This window comes from Bubalus bubalis, chromosome 21 (assembly GCF_019923935.1).
Source record: "Bubalus bubalis isolate 160015118507 breed Murrah chromosome 21, NDDB_SH_1, whole genome shotgun sequence".
Lineage (NCBI taxonomy): Eukaryota > Metazoa > Chordata > Mammalia > Artiodactyla > Bovidae > Bubalus > Bubalus bubalis.
The window spans coordinates 32,185,668-32,203,000 of NC_059177.1; the positions used below are offsets into that span (position 1 = coordinate 32,185,668).

General features: G+C 41.1%; 1 protein-coding gene across 10 annotated transcripts in view; it reads left to right on the forward strand.

The window, feature by feature from the left end:
- Positions 1-17,333, forward strand: part of FRMD4B (FERM domain containing 4B) — a 352,925-nt gene that overhangs the window by 224,316 nt on the left and 111,276 nt on the right. For all 10 annotated transcript variants that reach the window (XM_044933559.2, XM_044933558.2, XM_044933560.2 and 7 more), the window contains one exon: positions 8,228-8,320. In XM_044933559.2, the coding sequence (XP_044789494.1) occupies positions 8,228-8,320 (93 nt within the window). The remainder of the gene's footprint in view (positions 1-8,227; positions 8,321-17,333) is intronic.

Below are 17,333 nucleotides of genomic sequence, written 5' to 3' on the forward strand. Positions count from 1 at the left end.
GCTCAGGTGAGCATAACCAGAGGGGGCATAAATCAAGCGTTCAGACTAGGACCTTCTCTTCAGAAAGAGAGGTGTATATAATACGAATGACTTCCTTTCCCGACTTGGGCCACCTTCCACCTCATGTGCCTTGGGATGATCTCTTTTTAAATACTCTGTTGGAAGAATGTCTCACTTAAGTGCCTCCTCTAGCTATCTCCTTTGGTGAGAGAGGTCAGTGGTTATAGCCTTTCCAAGAAGCCTGGCTCCAAAATGCCCTTTGCATACTCCCCTGCAAGTGACAACAGAGTCTGTTTTTGAATTATGATCAGTTTGGAAGGTGTCTTCTGACTCTAGCTGTGTTTATTTTTAGAAGAAGTATGAGCTCGGCTTTTGGAGCGTGGAGGGGGAATTGGCCATTTCTACCTTTCTGGGGAACAAGTCTGGAAAATTGCTTCGTTGAAGGGTGTCTCCTTGGAATGTCTTGGTCACAGGCCTAGTTCTTTTTCTTTGTCTGGTAAATATTTTTGGAAAGTATTTTCTTTCAGCACTGCCCTTCCCCCCGCCCTCATAAAACCACTGAGTCGGATCCCTCCCAGGATGCTGAATGAATTGCATTTTCCAGCCTACATGCCACATCAGCTCTTTGCCTTCAGTGAACTTCTCCAAATGGAGTTAGGCAAAGCCGAGGGGACATTTTGTCAATGAAACTAGCCACTGTCTCTATCCTACTCCACGGGCCAGGAAGAGAAATGGAAAAATGGAGTTGTGAGCTTACATAATTAAAGTAGTGACGGTGACGAACAAAAACAAATTCGTGATCCTGTAAAAGGGAGGGTTAGAGTTCCTGAGCTCAGGCTGTGAGTGCCTTCTGGTGTTCGGTGTGCAGAGTGAGTCTTTTACCCCTAGAGGGCAGTCACGACCCTCCTAAGGCAGCACTCTGTTCCCCATAATGGTTCCCATCCCTTTCAACCCACTTAACTTTTTTTCCTTCCCTTGTTTGAAAGGATTTGCTAGATGAGCTTTCTTTATTATGAAATAATAAATAGGTTTCACAACACAACTGTGATTTTTGATCTCTGTTCCATCCAGTGGGCCTGAGATGATGGGCCTTTGACTGGTAAAATTCTAGCCTAAAAGGACAGTTGGTTCAAAGTGGCCTCAGTTCAGTTCGGTTCAGTCACTCAGTCATGTCCGACTCTTTGCAACCCCGTGGACTGCAGCATGCCAGGCCTCCCTGTCCATCACCAACTCCCGAAGTTTACTCTAACTCATGTCCATCGAGTCGGTGATGCCATCCAACCATCTCTGTCGTCCCCTTCTCCTCCCACCTTCAACCTTTCCCAGCATCAGGGGATGCTTTTCAAATGAGTCAGTTCTTTGCATCAGGTGGCCAAAGTATTGGCGTTTCAGCTTCTGCATCAGTCCTTCCGATGAACATTCAGGACTGATTTCCTTTAGGATGGACTGGTTGGATCTCCTTGCAGTCCAAGGGACTTCTTCTCCAACACCACAGTTCAAAAGCATCAATTCTTTGGTGCTCAGCTTTCTTTATAGTCCAATGCTCACATCCATACATGCCTACTGGAAAAACCATAGCTTTGACTAGACAGACCTTTGTTGGCAAAGTAATGTCTCTGCTTTTTAATATGCTGTCTAGGTTGGTCATAACTTTTCTTCCAAGGAGCAAGCATCTTTTAATATCATGGCTGCAGTCACCATCTACAGTGATTTTGGAGACCCAAAAAATAAAATCTGTCCTTGTTTCCATTATTTCCTCATCTATTTGCCATGAAGTGATAGGACCAGATGCCAAGATCTTAGTTTTCTGAATGTTGATTTTTAAGCCAGCTTTTTCACTCTCCTCTTGAACTTTCATCAAGAGGCTCTTTAGTACTTCTTTGATTTCTGCCATAGGGGTGGTGTCATCTGCATATCTGAGGTTATTGATATTTCTCCCGGCAATCTTGATTCCACTTGTGCTTCATCCAGCCCAGTGTTTCTCATGATGGCTTCCCTGGTGGCTCAGAGGATAAAGCGTCTACCTGCAATGCAGGAGACTCAGGCTCGATCCCTGGGTTGGGAAGATCCCCTGGAGAAGGAAATGGCAACCCACTCCAGTATTCTTGCCTGGAGAATCCCATGGACAGAGGAGCCTGACGGGCTACGGTCCATGGGGTCGCAAAGAGTTGGACACGACTGAGCGACTTCACTTCACTTTCACTCTGCATATAAGTTAAATAAGCAGGGTGACAGTATACAGTCTTGACATACTCCTTTCCTGATTTGGAACCAGTCTGTCATTCCATGTCCAGTTCTAACTGTTGCTTCCTGACCTGCGTACAGATTTCTCAAGAAGCAGGTCAGGTGGTCTTTCAGAATTTTCCACAGTTTGTTGTGATCCACACAGTCAAAGGTTTTGGCGTAGTCAATAAAGCAGAAGTAGATGTTTTTCTGGAAGTCTCTTGGTTTTTTTAATGATCCAACAGATGTTGGCAATTTGATCTCTGGTTCCTCTGCCTTTTCTAAATCCAGCTTGAACATCTGAAAGTTCACAGTTCACATACTGTTGAAGCCTGGCTTGCAGAATTTTGAGCATTACATTGCTAGCGTGTGAGATGAGTGCAGTAGTGTGATAGTTTGAACATTCTTTGGCATTGCCTTTCTTTGGGATTGGAGTGAAAACTGATCTTTTCCAGACCCATGGCCACTGCTGAGTTTTCCAAATTTGCTGACATGCTGAGTGCAGCACTTTGAAAGCATCATCTTTTAGGATTTGAAATAGCTCAATTGAAATTCCATTACCTCTACTAGCTTTGTTCGTAGTGATGCTTCCTAAGGCCCACTTGACTTCACATTCTAGGATGTCTGGCTCTAGGTGAGTGATCACACCATCATGATTATCTGGGTCGTGAAGATCTTTTTTGTACAGTTCTTTTGTGTATTCTTGCCACCTCTTCTTAATATCTTCTGCTTCTGTTAGGTCCATGCCATTTCCGTCCTTTATTGTGCTCATCTTTGCATGAAATGTTGCCTTTGTATCTCTAATTTTCTTGACAAGATCTCTAGTCTTTCCCATTCTATTATTTTCCTCTATTTCTTTGCATTGATCTCTGAGGAAGGCTTTCTTATCTCTCCATGCTATTCTTTGGAACTCCGCATTCAAATGGGTATATCTTTCCTTTTCTCCTTTGCCTTTAGCTTCTCTTCTTTTCTCAGCTATTAGTAAGGCCTCCTCAGACAATCATTTTGCCTTTTTGCATTTCTTTTTCTTGGGGATGGTCTTGATCCCTGCCTCCTGTACAATGTCAGAATGAACCTCTGTCTATTGTTCTTCAGGTACTCTATCAGATCTAATCTCTTGGATCTATTTCTCACTTCCACTGTATAATCATAAGGGATTTGATTTAGGTCATACCTGAATGGTCTAGTAGTTTTCCCTACTTTCTTCAATTTCAGTCTGAATTGGGTAATAAGGAGTTCATGATCTGAGCCACAGTCAGCTCCCGGTCTTGTTTTTGCTGACTGTATAGAGCTTCTCCATCTTTGGCTGCAAAGAATATAATCAGTCTGATTTTGGTATTGACCATCTGGTGATGTCCATGTGTAGAGCCTTCTCTTGTGTTGTTGGAAGAGTATGTTTGCTATGAACTGTGTTCTCTTGGCAAAACTGTTAGCCTTTGCCTTTCTTTATTCTGTACTCCAAGGCCAAAGTTGCCTGTTACTCCAGGTATTTTTTGACTTCCTACTTTTGCAATCCAGTCCCCTATAATGAAAAGGACATCTTTTTTGGGTGTTAGTTCTAGAAGGTCTTGTAGGTTTTCATAGAACTGTTCAACTTCAGCTTCTTCAGCATTACTGGTCGGGGCATAGACTTGGTTTACTGTGATATTGAATGGTTTGCCCTGGAAATGAACAGAGATCATTCTGTCATTTTTGAGATTGCATCCAAGTACTGCATTTCAGACTCTTTTGTTGACTATAATAACTACTCCATTTCTTCTAAGGGACTCTTGACACAGTAGTAGATATAATGGTCATCTGAGTTAAATTCACCCATTCCAGTCCATTTTAGTTTGTTGATTCCTAAAATGTTGATGTTCACTCTTGCCGTCTCCTGTTTGACCACTTCCAATTTGCCTTGATTCATGGACCTGACATTCCAGGTTCCTATGCAATATTGCTCTTTATCGCATCAGACTTTACTTCCATCACCAGTCACATCCACAACTGGGTATTGTTTTTACTTTGGCTCCATCTCTTCATTCTTTCTAGAGTTATTTCTCCACTGATCTCCAGTAGCATATTGGGCACCTGCCAACCTGGGGAGATCATCTTTCAGTGTCCTATCTTTTTGCCTTTTCATACTGTTCATGGGGTTCTCAGACAAGAATACTGAAGTGGTTTGCCATTCCCTTCTCCAGTGGACCACATTTTGTCAGAACTCTCCACTATGACTGGTCCATCTTGGGTGGCCCTACATGGCATGGCTCAGTTTCATTGACTGTGGTTCATGTCATCAGATTGGTTAGTTTTCTGTGATTGTGGTTTCAAAGTGGTCTACCACAGGTAATAGAGATGAAATATGTGGATTCAACTGTCTTTTTGAGGTATTGATTAGATCTGTCCCATTTGCTGATGGAAAAATTTGAGAAAAGCAGGTTATAAAGTGTTTGTTGATCTCATTTTAGTCTCAGAGACTAGAAAGTAGCATGTTAACCTGAATCATGGGGCTTCCCAAGTGGCTCAATGGTGAAGAATCCACCTACAATGCAGGTAGACCAGGGTTGATCCCTGGGTTCAAAAGATCCCCAGGAGAAGGAAATGGCAACCCACTCCAATATTCTTGCCTAGAGAGTCCCATGGACAAAGGAACCTGGCAGGCTATACAGTCCATGTGGTTGAAAAAGCGCTGGACATGACTGTAGTGATTAACACACACACATACACACCTCAGTCCTTGTATAGTTTTTACCCACGAAAGCAGTAATTCTATGAATCTTCCCTTATGTCACTTATATCAGCAGATAAGATATATTTATCTTAATAATATTCCTTGAAGGAAAACTAGAGACAGTTATCAGAAGCCTCACCTAATAATTACAAAAATAAAGACACACTTTTTACCCTGTATTAAAACTTGTGATAAAATAAAAAAACAAAAAATAAAAACATAGTAAGTGACAAAATGAAGCTAAAAGTTATTAGGAAAGCTGATTCACTCCCCTAATCTCACTTTCTCCTGTATTCAAAGTCTGGGTTCAAATCCTAGCTCTGCTAATTTTCTTTGCAGACTTAGTGTAAAATACAGTATTAATATTTTTTTCAAGTACCAAGTTGGTTGGCACTAAGTACTTGCTCAGTAAAAATTAGTGCTATTTTTATCATCACTAGTATTATTCTTACCTCCATTTTCTAAATACTTATAATAAATACAGCTTAGAGTTTTCTGATTTTTAAAAAAACACTATTCAAAGACCAAAATAGGGTGGAAAATATCTCCTGAATCATTATCAGTTTTGTTATAATTTGACACTATATACACCACTATCAGCATGAAGTTTTGCCTAAGCAAGCAAATGAAGTCTCTGCCCTCTGGGAATTTGTAATCTAACATGGATCAACTAGTGGGAAAGTCATGTAAACAATCCCCAGCCACAGTGTCTTCCATCCCTCAGGTCACAATTTCAGGAGAATGTTTATGCCAATGAATTTAGTGAAGCCCTTGAATGAATCGTCAGATACATGGTTAAATAGTAGGAAGTCCATAATGTATACCCAAAAACAGCTCCCAGAGAGTATTTGACCCCATATTTTAATTTTTTAATTAATCTTTTCTTGATGTATAGGTGATTTACAATGTTATTTTAGTTTCCCGCTGTAAACAAAGTGAGTCAATATTACATACATATATATCTACTCGTTTTTAGATTCTCTTCCCTTATAGGTCATTACAGAGTATTGAATAGAGTTCCTTGTGCTATTCACTAGGTTCTTCTTAGCTATCTATTCTATATATACTAGTCTTGTTGTTCAGTCACTAAGTTGTGTCCAACTCTCTTTGCGACCCCATGGACTGCAGCAAGCCAGGCTTCCCTGTCCTTCACTATCTCCTGGAGTTTGTTCAAATTCATGTCCATTGGGTCAGTAATGCCATCCAACCATCTCATCCTCTGTTGCCCCCTTCTCCTCCTGCCCTCAATCTCTCCCAGCATCAAAGTCTTTTCCAGTGAATCGCCTCTTTGCATCAATTGGCCAAAGTATTGGAGTTTTAGCATCAGTCCTTCCAGTGAACATTCTGGGTTGACTTCCTTTAGGACTCACTGGTTTGATTTCCTTGAAATCCAAGGGACCCTCAAGAGTCTTCTTCAGCACCACAGTTGAAAAGCATCGATTCTTCAGCACTCAGCTTTCTTTATGGTCCAATTCTGACATCCATACATGACTACAGGAAAAATCATAGCTTTGATCAAACAGATCTTTGTTGGCAAAGTGATATATCTGCTTTTTAATGCTGTCTAGATTTGTCACAGCTTTTCTCCTAAGGAAAAACCGTCTTTTAATTTCATGCCTACAATCACCATCCTCAGTGATTTTGGAGCCCAAGAAAATAAAATCTGCCATTATTTCCATTTTTTTCTCCTCTATTTGCCATGAAGTGATGGTACCGGATGCCATGATCTTAGCTTTTTGAGTGCTGAATTGTAAGCCAGCTTTTTCACTCTCCTCTTTCACCTTCATCAAGAGGGTCTTTATTTCCTCTTCACTTTCTGCCATTAGGGTGGTGTCATCTGCATATCTGAGGTTCTTTATTTTTCTCCCAACAATCTTGATTCCAGCCCAGGCATTTCACATCATGTACTCATCATATAAGTTAAATAAACAGGATAAAAATATACAGCCTTGTCATATTCCTTTCTCAATTTAGAACCAGTCTGTTGTTCCATGTCCAGTTCTAACTGTTGCTTCTTGTCCTGCACACTAGTTTCTCATTAAATAGGTAAAGTAGTCTTGTAGTCCCATCTAAAAATTTTCTACAGTCTGTTGTGATCCACACAGTCAAAGACTTTCAAGGCTTTAGCATAGTCAATGAAGCAGAAGTAAATGCTTTTCTAAAATTCTCTTGCTTTTTCTATGATCCAGTGGATGTTGGCAATTTGATTTCTGGTTCCTCGGCCTTTTCTAAATCCAGCTTGTACATCTGGAAGTTCTCAGTTCACGTACTGTTGATGCCTAGCTTGAAGGATTTTGAACATTACCTCATTAGCATGTGAGATGAGCGTGCTTATATGGTGGTTTGAACATTCTTTGGCACTGTCCTTCTTTGAAATTGGAATGAAAACTCATCTTTTCCAGTCCTGTGGCCATTACCAAGTTTTCCACGTTTGCTGGCATATTGAGTGCAGCACTTTAACAGCATCATCTTTTAGGGTTTTAATAGCTCAGTTGAAATTCCGTCACTTCCACTGGCTTTGTTCAGAGTGATGCTTCCTAAGGCCCACTTGACTTCACAGTCGAGGATATACTAGTGTGTCAACCCCATATTTCTTATAAAAGCTGTAGTATTGTTATCTGTGTTTGTCCTTTTTCATTAAAACAAAAGTTTTTCCCTTCTTGATTATCTAAAATATTTCAGATTTTGTAGTTAATAAAAATTTAGTTTTTACCTCAAAGGCAACCAGTGTTTTCAGTTTCTTGTTCATTTTATGATGCACTGAGTTATTGCTATAATATAAATACACATATGTCTAGGTATACTTTTTTTAATTAAAATAATGGCACTATATTATACTCATTATGCATCTTTCATTTTCACTTAACAGTGTATTTTAAAAATCATTCACGATAAGTTTGTAAAGACACTTCTGACCTTTTGTGTGGCTGCATAGTATTTCATTGCTGTTTACATTCATTTTTTTTTAAACAATATCCTGTTGGATGCTTAGGTTGTTTCGAGGCTTTTTGCTGCTACAAACAGTGCTGCAGTAAGTGGCTTTATACATGGCCCATTTTCCACGTGTGATTTTATCCTGATTAACTCCCAGAAATGAAAATGCTGGTCCAGAGGCAGGTGCTCTTATAATCTTGATAGAAATTGCTCTGTTGACCCCATGACTGGTGGTAACAGGTTATACTCCTACCATCCACATGTGAGTGTAACTGTTACCCACAGCTCTGCCAGCACAGTGTTTCTTGAAACTTGCTCTGGCTTTCTGTGTAATCCTTTTTCCTTGTTTTACTCCTACAGGGGTCAGCAGAACTGGCTTCAGCTAGACCACCGAGTCCTTGACCACGATTTACCCAAGAAACCAGGCCCAACCATCTTATACTTCTCTGTGAGGTAGGTATCCAGAGACACGTCCACCATCCCCTTGGGTCTTTTTTTGTTTTTAAAAGAGAAAAAAACATTCTTGGTGATCAGAGATAAAGAATTTTAAAAAAGAAGAGACCTGTCAAAAAAAATATTATGTGAAAGAGATTTTCTGCTATCTTAGTCTGGGGAACGAGTTACCATAGATACGTGTAGAACTGTTTTCCTTTGAAAATGAAGGATAGACTCACCTTCCTTTAATTTTCAAAGGCTCTTGAATCTATGTGAAGCTAAAAAATATAAGTAATATATTTCAATATATAACCTGCTTTTGACTCAACATACTTCTAGATTTTTATAATTTGAAATATACAAACACTATTTTACATATTATGTATGTATGTTTTCTAGAGACTATGGAAATAATTGAATTTTATACAGTTTCACACCTTAATTGGAATAGACAATAAAATGCAAACAACTGCTCATGGAAAGAATTACCTTAATGCAGAAATCTACATTCTGATTTCCTGAAGAGAGACTGCTAGGAAGGAATCCTTGATTTGTTCTCTGAATTCTGCTTGGGCAGATCACTTAACCATACATATGGGCCTCAGTTATTTTCTCCTGACATGGATGTATTCCATTAAATCAGTAGTTTCTTATAGTCAGCCAACGATGGAAATATTTTTTCACATTAAAGATAATAAAATGTTATAAAGAGTAATGCCCGTGTTCCTGTAGCCAGCTTAAGAAATAAAATGTTACCAGCTTTGCTGAGAACCCCTTCTTAGGTACTAGCCCCTTGCTACTATCCTGAATTTGATATATTTTCGTGATAAATTTGTTTTCTTGATCTGAAGCCAAATATGATAAAATAAGCTAAGGTAGAAGATTTCCCATAAATCTAAGTATGTTTTCATAAAGCTAGATCAACCTGAAGAATGGACCTGTATTCTGAGCTTATGTTATCTTTTGGATGTTGGACTATACTTGTTTTATGACATGTTGGTGGAGGCTTCATGTCTTTCTTTGGGGAGGAGGGTGGTTTTACAATGATTGATTATCTGATACAATCATGTCAGTTTCCACAAACACTTTTTTTTAACCTCCTTATGCTCCATGCAATCCAGAAGTGTCATAATAAGGTGTCCTGATTATCCTACCTTTTTGTTTGTCTGTTTTTTAATATGAATTGATGGTGATTGAGGATGGAGGCTGCTCCTTATTCAGTAAATAAAGTATTGACAGCCCCCAATTTGTTTTCTGCTTTTTACTCTGAAATCTGGTTTAGATTTTTTTTTTCCTTACCACCAGAAGTCACATTTTAAAACCCAGGAAGGAGGTAGCATAATGGTGATTTGTCCAGGATGTAGCCGGTATGAAAAAGTGCACAGAAATCCTAAAAAAAACAAAAATAGGAGTTTCCTGGAGTGTGATACGAGTGCTGTGTCCATGGAAATGGAGAAGAAAACAAACACAGACCAGCAGCAATAATAAAAAAATATATACATTAGTAATTAAGCAGGGGTCCAAGCATAGAAAAACTTTCATCTTGTATTGTGTAGGGGAAATGGCTCAACATAAATCAGCATCTTTTTTCACAAGGAATTTTATTATTACTGTAAACATTTCAAACTTCCTAAAAGTATAGAATGAAAAAGAAGACTTATTCTCCACCAGGCCTCTCCCTTGCTTTTTCCCCACTTTGCTCTCCTTCTTAGAGAAAAATAATGCTGATAAATTATTTGGTGATTTACTTTTTTTGTCCCCTAACCTGGAGATTTTTCCTTTGTTGTTGTTCAGTCACTAAGTCATGTCCAGCTCTTTGTGACCCCATGGACTGCAGCACACCAGGCTCCTCTGTCCTTCACCATCTCCTGGAGTTTGCTCAGACTCAAGTCCTTGAGCTGGTGATGCCATCCAACCATCTCATCGTCTGTTGCCCCCTTCTCATCCTGCCTTCAGTCTTTCCCAGCATCAGGGTCTTTTCCAGTGAGTCAGCTCTTCTCAGCAGGTGGCCGAAGTATTGGAGCTTCAGCTTCAGCAGATCTTTCCTTGGGTATATAAAAGTCTAATTTACTTCTTTGCACATCCATAATTTAGCTGTTCAGGCTCCTATTAAGCCTGTAGGCTGTTTCCAGTGATTTATTAAAATGTGCATTGCAGCTAACATCCCTGTACTTCCATCTCTGTGCACACATGTAGTGTTTCTGTAGCCTGACTACTCAGTGAGAGCTTTATGTCTTTGGAGAATTTAACAAGCACTAGTTCTTTGACCACTACTCTCTGATCTATTTTTTATCTCAAAATGCCAGGGGAGAAAGTTCAGTCTTCTCTTCTGAGCAGTCACTCATAAGGCAGCCCTGTCTTTCCAAAGCAGGTTCTGGGGAGTCAGAAGTCGCATACTGCCTGTTTGTGAGTTTCAGCCTTTATCTTACAAGTGTCCCATAATCACTTTGCCTTACTTTCACTTAACCACTCACATGTTTAAAAGCCCTTATCAGGTTTTTAATTATTCACTTAATTCTTCTTGCCAACTGTGCAGTGAGATCATAATAGTCTTTATTATTCCAATTAAGGACTTGTTACTTCAATTTAATTAAAGAAATGATAGAGCAAAAAGCATACACCAAGGAAATAAGTCAACTGACCGAGCTCAGTGAGTGGAGTACAGTTCTTCAGGGGTCTCTCAAATGGGATGATAGCCACCCCAGTGAAGTCACTGGCGTCTCGGAGGGTCTCTAGCCTCCTGAGTAAACAGGACCGCTGCTGATACTTACGTCCTAACAGACATCGCCACTACCCACCCCTGGTTGCCTGACGTGACAACAGATGTGAGTCACTAAAGAGTAGAAGCAAAGAGCATTTGATTGTATTTGGACACATAGTCACCATAGAAGCCTCTAGAAATACACATGATCTCTTGATTTCAAGGTCACTGCCTTTCCCATCAGCAGGTATGAGTCGCTTGCTCATGGACACTGAAGCACACACTTGCTGAGTGGTTAGTGCACACAAAAGAAGGAATCCCCACAGAAGCAATGTGTTATATGGATGTACATAACTGCTCTTTTCATTGCTAACAATTAAGAATATCCAAATGTAGGGGAGTTCCTTTGGTGCTTTCACTGCTGGGGCCCAGGTTCAATCCTTGATCAGGGAATTAAGATCTCGCAGTGCAACAAAAATACATAAATAAAAAGATATCCAAATGCCAACAGTAAAGATAAATTCAGTAAGTTATGGCATTTTTACAGTGAACAAATGATCACTGTAATAGAAGCCATAAGATGAAAAGGTACATTGCATTTCAGAGCTTCCCCAGGAGGAGAAGGGCCACATATCTGAATCACTATAGGAAATGTTTTTAAGAGTCACCCCTCCAGTCCCCAAAACTTCCACTTTCCTGGCCCAAATTCTGATACTGTGTCCTGGAGATAGTGAGTGTGATCTTGGGCAAGTCGGTTGTGAATTAAAAAGAGATCAGGGGATACAAAATAACTTTGCAGAGTAATATGCAAATATAAGAGGGTTTTTTTTTTTTCAAATTATAGTGTTTATGAAAAAGAAAAATACCATAAAGCTTTGCTCTGAAGAGGTTTCCTCTCTATTAAAATGTAGCATTAACCTTATGGCAGTCTCTGTGCCACATATTTGACCTGTGTCCCTTCACTGGGCTTCCCTGGTGGCTCAGTGATAAAGAATCTGCCTGCCAGTGTGGGAGATGGGGGTTCGATCCCTGGGTTGGGAAGATGCCCAGTAGTAGGAAATGGCGACCCACTCCAGTATTCTTGCCTGGAGAATCTCATGGAGCCTGGCACATTGCAAAGAGTCAAACACAACTTAGGGACCAAGCAACAACATCGTTTCACTGTTTCACTGCTTCCTGAGCTAAACACTTGCATCCTTCAGATTTACAGGGAAAGACTTTCTTCTGGTTAATATCTTCCAGGATGCAGGGAGCAGCTCAGAAACACATGTAGCTTCTGCATGGAGGGAAGAAAACATTTCAAGTGCAGGCACTTAGTTGTCCCTTGATGAATTTCAGAATTAAACCTTTGTCTTTGCTTTAGTTACAAAATCTCAGTGGTGGGTGCTAACCCTAGGTGTGACACATGTGTGTATTGACGCCCCATAATTTATGTATGCACCGTAATTCATTTAATCCATCCTCTGTTTTCCTGTGAGTCCAAACGCCCCCAGGCTGCCAAGGGACTCCTCCAGGCCTGGGTTGTTATCTGCAGCTGTAAATTATCTTCCACAAACACAAAGGCCTCTTTGGTAATGCAGCCCAGATGTAAGCATTTGAAAAGCTTGATAGTGAGCAAGCAGGCATTTTAAAATCAGAAGTGGGGAGGTTAGGGAGGGGATTGGGCGTGACCTCATTGGAAAAGCTCCCATCACCTCAGGGGAGGAGGTGGCTCTGGCTGGTACCACCCAGCTCCAGCAGAGCCAGGGTCTTGGGTCTTTCCCCCTCCGCTTTGCATTTATCATACTGCCTCTTGCTCTTTTTTTTTTTTCTTTCTTTCTGTCTGGTCTTCCCGCTTTTCTTCCCCCTCTTTTTCTCCTCCTCTTTCCAAACCACCTTTGTGAGGTTCAGGAACTGTAAGTGACTTCTCAGAGGTACCAGTAAGTATTGTGTGTGACACTTGGAGCTGAGAATTGGCTGTGTGTGGAGAGTTCTGGTAGGAGATGTGGAGAAACACTGCTACCTTTCAGTCAAAGTTGCTGCAAACACAGTCTTTGAAAGACTTTCTTCAAGTCTTTTATCACCCCCTGGCCTGTTTCTGGAACATGTAGAAAGAGTTTAACTCAAGGAGGTATCATGACTACAACTCATGGATCCACATCATTCCAGTTGTTTGCTTGCTTGTTTTTTAAAAGGAAGACAAACATTTGGAATACAGCACAACAGGTAAAGATTCTGGTGAAGAAAGATTTATTGATAGAGAAAGATGCTCCCAACATATTCTGGGGAATAAAAGCAGACCACAGGATTGCACTTAAGTAAAAGATGTGAGTAGGAAAAAAATTAAAATATTAACAGTAATTAATCTCTGGGTAGGGTGATTTCCTCAAGGGAATCAACCCTGAAAATTCATTGTAAGAACTGATACTGAAGCGGAAACTCCAGTACTTTGGCCACCTGATTGGAAGAGCCGACTCATTGGAAAAGACCCTGATGCTGGGAAAGATTGAGCACAAAAGAAGAAGGGGGCAGCAGAGGATGAGAGGGTTGGATAAGATCACAAACTCAATGGAGTTGGGCAAACTCCAGGAGATAGTGAAGGACAGGGAAACCTGGAATGCTGCAGCCCATGGGGTCACAAAGAGTCTGACACAACTTAGAGACTGAACAACAGAGAGTGATTATGGGAATGATTTTTTGCTTGTCTATTTATATATTCCTACGATAGACACATTAAGCAATTTTTAAAAAATGCAAGTGTGACGTGTAATAAAAGGAAGAAAAGTAAAGTGTTTGTGGCTGGATAGCCATGAGTTATTTTAGAGCTATCAAAGAGTAGGTGATTTACAGTAAGGAGAGGACAGGAAAGTTCATCTCTTCCCAGAGGAATGTGATTAAAAAGCACAGAGAAATAAAGGATTCCTTCTACCTTGGGCCCAACAGAGGTATTTGAGGCAGATGTGTGAGTCAGCCAGACCTCTTTGCCCACCACCACACGCCAATCTGAATGTTATCCCAGAACCTGGGGAAAGCATCTGTCGGTTGCCTTAATATTGACTGTGACCTCCTGGCCTAACCCATACTTGAACTTCCAGGCAGTTGGTAAGCAGCCTCTGTCTTTGAGGATCCACCATCCTCATTCATATGAGAGTTCCAGAAAGACACAGAATCATTCAAAGCACAGGCTGAACCTCAATTCCACTGCTTACAGGATTACGTTTCTGTGTGCTCCCTGGATCACATATCAGACAGCGTTTGTGGGAATCTGCTCAGTCTCCTCTCTAATCTGTCCTCAGTGCGACATCGAAAGGGCAGAGGAAAGCAGTAGTATTATGAAGGGTGAAAAGGCTGGAGGATACAGAAGTTCAGAGCTCGGCCATGAACCCAGGGTTTCTGGCTAGCATTCCGGGGGGCCAGGTAATTCTTCATTGTAGGGAGCCAAGCTGTTCTATGGGATGTTTGCAGCATCCCTGGCCAGTAGCATTCTCATAAGTCAGGAAAAGACAAAAAAAAGAAAGTCTTTGGGGATATATGTATATTTATGGGTGATCACGTTTTTGTGCGGCAAAACTAACGCAACATTGTAAAGCAATTCTCCTCCAATTAAAAAAAAATAACAAAAACAAAAAAGTCTTCAACATAACCAGATGTACCTCACTCATCCCTTAAAAACCAGTGCTTTCACCTTGCTCTTGACTTTTAACCCTGACTCTTCTGTGTATTACCTTTGTGGCCTTTGGCAGCCTCTATGGGCTTTGGTCCTCATCTAGAAGACGTAATAGGAACTGACAGTAATACAGGGGGGTTGTTGGAGGATGTTAACATGTCATGAAGACCCTCACTAAATGTAAACTATTTTTATGATATAAAAATAACAAAGACTGCCTCAACCACCTGTTCAGGGGGTAAAAAATTCCATGATGTGATATATGGTCATTGAATATGGAAGTTTGGAAACTGTCTGGCTTGGGTTTGACTCACTCTTTTTTTGTTATTTTTAAAAAATATTTATTTATTTGGCTGCACCAGGTCTTAGTTTATGGCATGCAGCATCTTAGTTGTGGCATGTGGGATCTAGTTCCCTGACCAGGGATCAAACCCAAGTTTTGTGCATTGGAGTGCTGAGTCTTAGCCACTGGACCACCAGGGAAGTCCCTGACCCATTTACTTTTACACTGGGTGGAAGATTTCATCATTTCTCCATGATTCACTCCGCCCAGCCATCACCTCCCTAAAAACAATTAACCTCTCCTTCTTCCTGTCTCCTTCTCAGAGAGTTTGTCCCTACTTGGCTCATGGTGGACAGGGGCAGGCTATTTTGCAGTTTGAAGCAAAGACGTGGAATTCACCATGGGACCCCAACACTTCTCATTGCCTGGGGCAGATGACTCCCTCCCCTTTTGTTCTGGTCACAGCATGGCCCTTTCCCTCCTGGGCCTCCAGCCTTTCCCTGGAGAACTGGGAAAGAGTCATGCAGAGAGGGGAGCGACAGGGCAGGTTTCTACAGGTTCACCTGGAGGGCCCTCTCTGCTTCTTCTAGGGTTGCCTGGAAATCCGGAACTGAGGCAGAGTTTTCCTGGCAGGGGAGCACAACGTAGAAGCCAACAGTGCTTCCCCTGGGGAGTTCTCTAAGAGCGCACCCCTCCCAAAGATGAAAGGGAGCATAGGGGACTCTCAGAGGTTCTGCATCATCCTTTGCAGAAAGTGAAATACACTTCAATTACCCCGCTGTCTTCAGCGTGCATCATAAAGCAGGACTATGAGGTTGCAGGGTCATTATAAGCAATAAATACAGATCTCTGTGTTCAGAATGTAGATTAGAACCTGATAGAAATCTTAGGCAGGTGGCTGCAGTAAATGCCTGAAATTACCCACAATAACTGAGTGAAACCAGGAACAAGGCATTTGAATGCAGCCCTCACTGGACACAAGTCACGAAGTCAGCATTGTGCAGAGTGAGAAATCATTGAGTCATTCCTGCCCAGTTTGCCTTCTATGATGCTATTGCTCAGACACAGCAAAGATTCTAGAAAACAAAGGAAATATGCTCAGTTGGGGAGAAATCCTAAGTGGTCGGAAGAATATTCGTTTCAGAGTGTTTTCCTATTCTTGGTCAAGATGGACTCCTTTGTAGCATCCTACTTCCCTAAGAGAATAAGCTTAGAAAAGATACTGGAATTTCCGTTCTTGTTTTTACAGTTGAAGTTTTAAAGAGGTTCCCAACTAAGTCCGCACCTTTTGTTATAGTCTTCCTGGTAGACAGATAATAATAACATAGTAATAATCACCACCACTCACTGACCACTGAGACAACACGTGAGAAAAGGGAGGCAACAAGAGGCCAAGCAGTTTGGCCCAAGACCCCAGCATGGATCAGTGTTGGGGGTGGACTTCAACCTAGTATCTCCCCAACTCTGTGATGTTGATTCTTTTATTTTTTTGCCTCCATTTTTTTTTTTTTTTTTTTTTTTTTTGCCACACCTCACAGCTTATGGCATCTTACTTAGTTCTCTGACCAGGGATTGAATCTGGACCACGGCAGTGAAAGTGCTGAGTCCTAACCACTGGACCACCAGGGAATTCCCTGTGGTGTTGACTTTTGATCATGGTAAATAAATGACACAGGAGGAAGATATGGGCCACCTACATGACAGTGACCACGAACGGATAGCCCATCCCAAGCAAGCAGAGTCATCTGCTTTTCAACCCACGTGTATCATCTGGCTGACAGGCCTGCCCCTCCTCCAACGTTGTCATGCCATTGAGGTTGATGTTTTGTTATCACTGATGAGCGGTTAAGTGAACACCTGTCCCATCAACAGGAGAGAAAAATGCTAACGGGGGGACCATGAAAAGTAGAGACAACGTCTTCTCAAGAAGGCAAATTCTCAAGAAATTACATTTGTTAAATTGTATGAGGTCTGTCTCCAGAACATATGCCTAACCCAAAAGCTTGGGTTTGTTTCAAGGCTGAAAATTGAACCGTGGGCTTTGACTTCACAAAATCTTAGTGAAATCATTCACAGGAAGCATGCAGAAGGGAAACAGTATCCTTTTACCAAAAAAAAAAAAAAAACCCTGAAACAAAAGGTCTTTATTTTACAAGTCTGGGATAGTCCGTTTCATTTCATGGAGAATCCTTAGATTCTGTTTTCAGTTCATAGAACGTGTTGATAGGTGTGCCTAGGGAGCCATTCTCCTGGAGAACCATATGTACTTTTCAAACCCTCCATAAATATAGTCATCACAGTGGCTCCCTTGAGGGAGATAGGGGACCGTGGATTCAGAGAGTGGGTAATGTGATGCCTACGCAGAAAGTTAGAAGGCAACAGGGCGGGTTGCCAGAAAGTA